The 6,000-nt window shown below is 41.0% G+C and overlaps 1 protein-coding gene across 1 annotated transcript in view; it reads right to left on the reverse strand.

Annotated features, from left to right (window-relative positions):
• Elmo1 (engulfment and cell motility 1) overlaps positions 1–6,000 on the reverse strand; it is a 503,321-nt gene that overhangs the window by 336,104 nt on the left and 161,217 nt on the right. The window contains exon 6 of the mRNA XM_028789271.1: positions 5,729–5,898. Coding sequence (XP_028645104.1) covers positions 5,729–5,898 — 170 coding nt within the window. The remainder of the gene's footprint in view (positions 1–5,728; positions 5,899–6,000) is intronic.

Below are 6,000 nucleotides of genomic sequence, written 5' to 3' on the forward strand. Positions count from 1 at the left end.
TCTATACAGCATTCAAAGAACACATACTTGATTAAAGGAATGGTGCCTACCAATCCCTTCTCAGTGTGGATGTCAACAACTCCAAAGCTACAGCGCCATCAGTGTGCAAGTCATTTCCACCACAATCTCACAATACTCAGAAGAGGAAACAGCTCCAGTTCAGGGAAGCAAAACCAATCTGAGGAATGAAAGTTTACTCTGACACTACAGTAGCAACTTCTACACAACACAACACATAAGCACACAGCACCTGGCAAAGGATGGGATGATTGGATACATGATATTATTTGAAAGATAATTACACAAGGGTTTTCCATATCACCAAATGATTATGAAAAAAATTGTCTTTTTTTTAAAAAAGCTAAATTTATAAGAAATAATCTCAACCCCACAAGTTAGTCAACACTTATTAATTCCACAGTTTAGAGAGAGAGTCCCTGGGATATGTCAATATCCCTAGGAACACTAGAAAGTATATGGATTATCAGATCAGCAATGGGACAGATATGTGTTCAAAAGAACAGTAAAGTATCAGGATATCCTCACAAGCTGCTGAATTTTTCTTACTAGAAAACAGCTTAAAACTCCTGTATCCTTTGAGCCAGTAGTCTTATTCTAACAAAGTAATCTAAAAAAAAAAAATTGTGTGTGCATTGTGTGCTTGAGTTTATGTGCTCCACTTGTTTGCAGGTACTCAGAGGCCAGCAAACTTCTGAATCCCTGAAACCAGAGATACAGGCAGGAGTGAGCTTCCTGATGTGGGTGCTGGGAAATAAACTAAAGTCCTCTGCAAAATGAAGCTCATTTCTTCTAAACATCTCTCTACTCCATATAAAGTATTTAAATATCCACAGCTGTGTGTTCAACAAAACTAATCAGAAAAAGATCACAAAACACTCTGAAAATGATGGAACTCTCTTACAGTACAGGTACAATTAACAACTATGGGTATTCTTTGACTTAATGTATCATCTGCATATCAACTGTATTTCATTTATTTTCTAAAAAAAACATATGTGGAACATTACAATAAAGTAAAGAATAAGATTTAGTGACATGGTTACAAAAAAAGAATATCGTAAAGGAAATGCTTATAATTTCACTTTTAGAAATCTTATGCATATATATATATATATTTAAAATAACATGGTTATACATGAAGATAACAAATAACAAACATGGTTGCCTGTAAGCATTCTTATCCTTTTCCTTCCATATATTTTTATATGTTTAACAATAAATGTGATTTCATAAGGAGTAAATTAATTCTAATAAAGGCTGGATCCTTGAGAAGCAGGGGAATTGCTTTCTTTGGTCTTGGCTAGGCTGTCCAGGGCGGTGGCTCTGGCTTACTCAGATGCTTATGGTATCATGTTCCCTTCACATTGCCAAGTAGGAAGGAAACTGTAAGTGTTCTGCCCTCCATTCTTGGAAAGGTCCTCTGTTGTCTGTCCCCAGCAATGACTGGCCACTGAATAAGGGAGGGGTAATGAGTGATCTGCACAGTGTGTGTGTGTGTGTGTGTGTGTGTGTGTGTGTGTGTCGTGCTTGCAACTTGACTGAATGACACACATTTTCCTCCTCTGGAATCAAGTCAGAGATATTATTTGCAGCCTCTGCATAGCCATCTTTTGTTCTCCATCATTTATTAACATCCTCCCCTTGCTTGTGTTGAGCAATGTATTTCCCCACAACCATTATGTGTTTCCATACCTTCTTCAGTTCGAATGCAGGGGTAAAACTTCAACACTCTACAAGGATGGAAACACTCATTCCAGGCTTTAAGTCCTGCTCTCTGCCAAAGTGACAGTGTGTACCTCTTTGTTACAGATTTCACCCCAAGCCTCTCCTGGTACCAGCTGGGGATGGACCTTAAGGAAGCCTCCGGTAATGGCAAGTAGCTCGGACTGATGGAATAGCATCATTACTAGTGAGGAGAAATTTTTCAGGGCTCTTCCTTCAATATTTCCTAAGACTTTCCCCCGCTAGGAAAAAATCCACCTTCCCAGTAGGCTCCCTGCCCAGGAAGGCATGACGGAACAGCTTTCCAGCTGCAGGGTTTCTACACCAAAGTTTCCTGGTAATTAATTAAAGTCCTGCTCTACATTCAACCAAGAATTCACTTTACTTATAAGAAAAACGTCTTTTTCTTTTCTTTTTAATTTGAGCAAAAGATCAGAAAAGTGTCTGGGAATCAAATAAATCACCTGAGATGTGGAATAGGAAAGGGGGAGAAAAGAGGCCTTGGGATTTCATGGATATTTTCTTCGTCTTCAAAACCAGCATGGCTTTGATTTTATGCAAAACAGTAAGGGAACACAGAAGGAATCCCAAGAGATGTCCTCTCTTTCCAGAAAAGTGGCATGATGAGAATGTGGAAGAAAAATGCGAAAGAGAAGTCATCCAAGATCTGGTCTCCTGCTGCTTAAACTGTCTGAAACTTGACAGTACATGTCAAGTTGCAATGGCTGAATACAAGCAATTGCCATGTTAATTAGTCTTCTTTTGAAAATAAAAATCAGTACTGAAATGTACTGCTCACATATAAAATGTATTGTTTGTTCTCAAGGAACATCTGGTGTTGACTTCCTCTCTCACTGTAAATGAGCGCCATGATATGATTAAGATCCACCTTTGACAGCTTGGAGCTAGGCATAGGGATTACTCTGAATAACATCAGGCTACGATAGATAATCCGTGGGAAAGGCAATAGAATAGGTGACATGTAAGAATCATAACAAGGTATGTACATGCTATCCATTTGTACATTTGTTTCTGACAAACAAAAGGGGTAGTGGTCCATTGATGAGTGTTACAGGCTGAACTATGACCTCCCAAAAATTCACATGAAGAAGCTGCAACCTCTGGTACTTCAGGATGGAACTTCAGCTAGAGACAGGACCTTGCGAGGGCTGATAACTTTGGAATGAGGCCATTCAAATGGGATCAAATCCAATCTGACAGTTGTCTCTTTGAGAGGAGTATACCTGAATATGAGGAGATACTAGGATGTGTAGGCACATGGAAAAGTCACATAAGAACACAGGAAGAAAGCATCTATTAATATCGTAAAGATAGACCTCAGGAGAAACAAATCATAGTAACACTTTCCAGCCTTCAGAAAAGTGGAAGGAGGAGAATTCCTGCTGCTTAACCTACCAGTCTCTGAAACTGTGTTAAGGCACTCTTAGCTGACTGGTGCCGTGGGAAACTAGAATAGAGAGGGTCTGGAGATGCAGGCTTCATTGGCCAAACACAGTGGCCAGCCACAAGTTTGTATTCATGATATATATGCACTTCTGACTTGGGGGCCTTTACTATTCAGGTTGTAATTATTATAGTCATCCTTGTAAATTCAGATGTAAGCATACAACTGATTCAAACTGTAAACATTCAAAAGCTAAAGTGTCCAGATACCTTGGCATATATAAGAAAACCTACTTACTCTCAGCAGCTGGCATCACCCCTGCCACTAGATCATTCCTCTTGCAAATATTACCACTGGAACATATCAGCAAATATAGTAACAGCTTTCTACTTTAAACTAGCATGTTCCTGAATCAGAAGCCCCAATGCCTCGCTGTGGCCAGGAAGATCAGTGGCCATCTGGTGAGGACATGTGATAAAGACATACTCATCCCAGTGAAAAGCAACTGTCCACAGCTCACCGGAATCCAAATTAAAAGGATGGGTAAGCCTGTGATGAGCTTTATAATCACCTTGGGGATGATCTCTGAACATGCCTCCGAAAAGTTACTCTGACCAGATTAATCGAAGTACAAAGACCTACCACTATGGAGGGCACCATTCACACAGCTGGGATTCTGGATTGTACAAAAGGGAGAAAGTGAGTGAGCCAAGCACAGACATTCCCCACCCTAAGCTTCCTGACTGTGGACGCACTGTGAGAAGCATTCTCTCAGCTTCACCATGAGGGAGCTTCACCACAGCAGCTTCACCATGACATACTTCATCTTGGAACTGAGTCAAACTGAGTGTGTGTGTGTGTGTGTGTGTGTTATGTGCAATTGTAAGTGTGGGTGCCATCAAAGTCCAAAAAAAAGTACCAGATCCCCTTGAACTGGATTTATAGCTGGCTGTGTGGGCAGCCTGATATGGGTCTTCTGAAAGAGTGGGATAGGCTTTTTACCACTGAACAGCCAGCCTCTCCCTTCTGTCAGGGTATGTTCTTACAGCAACAAAAAAGTAGCTATGACAACACCCATCCTGCGTTTCCTCTGACGCTGTACCACAGAAGGCACTTTCTTTTCCTGGTCAAATCTCCTACTGCCAACTCATTCTCAGTTTCTTCCTGGCTGTCTTAAGCTCCACTGTGTCTAAAAAAGAATTTAGTCATCAGGCAAAGCAAAACAGCAGTCAAGGGCTAATACCTACAGTGGCCTTGTCCAGATAGATCACCAACACTTGTTAATGTTCTCAGATTTGATTTGGTTTTTTAATTCAGGCTTAGAAATATTTTTCTACTTGTCTACAAGACAAGATTCCTAATTCTAAACTATAAAGAACATTATAGGCTGGGGGAGGCTCATGTTACTGTAAAAGCATACTGTCTTTGAAGGAAAAACAGAGAATCTTTTACAAATGCTAACTGCTAAGGTTAAAAGATACCAAGTGTGGGAGGAAGGAGAGCTGGGAAGAAGAGGCAGGAGAAACCACACAGATCTCCAGTGTCTCCGAAGGTCAATTTGTTCTCTGTATTCCTCAGAATGGAAGGGAGAGTCAAAAGAGCAGCCTTATTAAGCCCTAGTTCTCAGTGTCTTTTCCTCCTCTCATTCTAGAGCTACCCTTATCAATGCACTCATATGTAGCTAACTGAACCAGTCTTGTCAGGTGCTGTCCATGCCACCAGCAGACAACCATGGCCAAGCGTTCTGACCCTCTTCCTTCCCACTGGCATCTGATGATCAGGCTTCTCTCCCACACACTGGAAGCTGGACCAGCCTTGCCCCTTAGTCTTTTCAGCCATACCAGAGACAAACATCTCTACCAGAAATGCTAACACACTCCTCCATTATGAGAATACAAGCTCCTTCCAGGCCTTGCTCAATGTCTTATCCTGTATAAGACATTTTAAGATGTAACGAGCCCAGCCTTTAGCCCTCTGCCATCAGCAGGAATTAATAACTAATTGAATCATAGTTATATAATAATCTCCACCAATTCTGGAAAGATGAGACTCACATTGAAAAAATTCTGCCACCATTCTGCATACAGTAGGTACCCAATACATATGTATTACTTTAAATTTTTAATTATGCTTGTTTTAATCATTAAAGTACTCCTTTTAAAAAAGTATTTTAAGAGTTCTCAAAATGCCTCAGGACATATGATCACATTCTGATTTTTATTCCAGGCAGAGGAAGGAAGTTCCCCTGGATAAGCAAGGAGTTTGAGGGATTAATAATCTAGAGAATTATAGTTTTAATGTGGGCCAGACCTTTCAAGGCAATATATTTAATGTATCCCACTATTGTGAAAAGTCAGGTATTCAGGGAGGCTTAACATGCTCCACCACGTAACTGATGTGTGAAGGACACAGCCATGGGAATCACAAAACCATGACCTGCTGATATGTTTAAGTCCCTTTTCACAGAGTCTGGTCAAGGTCTAGTCTTTAAAGTTGGAACCTGCCAGAATAAAGAGGTAACAGACACCGCAGTTCTAGAGTGGACAGAGGGAGGGAGACATGAGGATGAGACATGCTTACTCAGTGCCACTTTCTACCATCTGAGTGAGGAGTGAGATGCCATCCAGGTTTATGAACTCCTGAGCAAAGGTAACATCCCGGGAGAGGCTGGCCAAGTCCTTCAGGGCTTCCAACTTGGCATCCATACTCGATGACTGTATTCGTTCGTGGAGCTGCTGGGCATTTTGAGCCTTTAGGGAGAGAGACAAGAAAAGAGAAAGAAGATAAGTACATGCTATCAATTTGTGTGTGTGTGTGTGTGTGTGTGTGTGTGTGTGTGTGTGTGTGTGTGT

This window comes from Grammomys surdaster, unplaced genomic scaffold, assembly GCF_004785775.1.
Source record: "Grammomys surdaster isolate TR1022 unplaced genomic scaffold, NIH_TR_1.0 125807, whole genome shotgun sequence".
Classification (NCBI taxonomy): Eukaryota; Metazoa; Chordata; class Mammalia; order Rodentia; family Muridae; genus Grammomys; species Grammomys surdaster.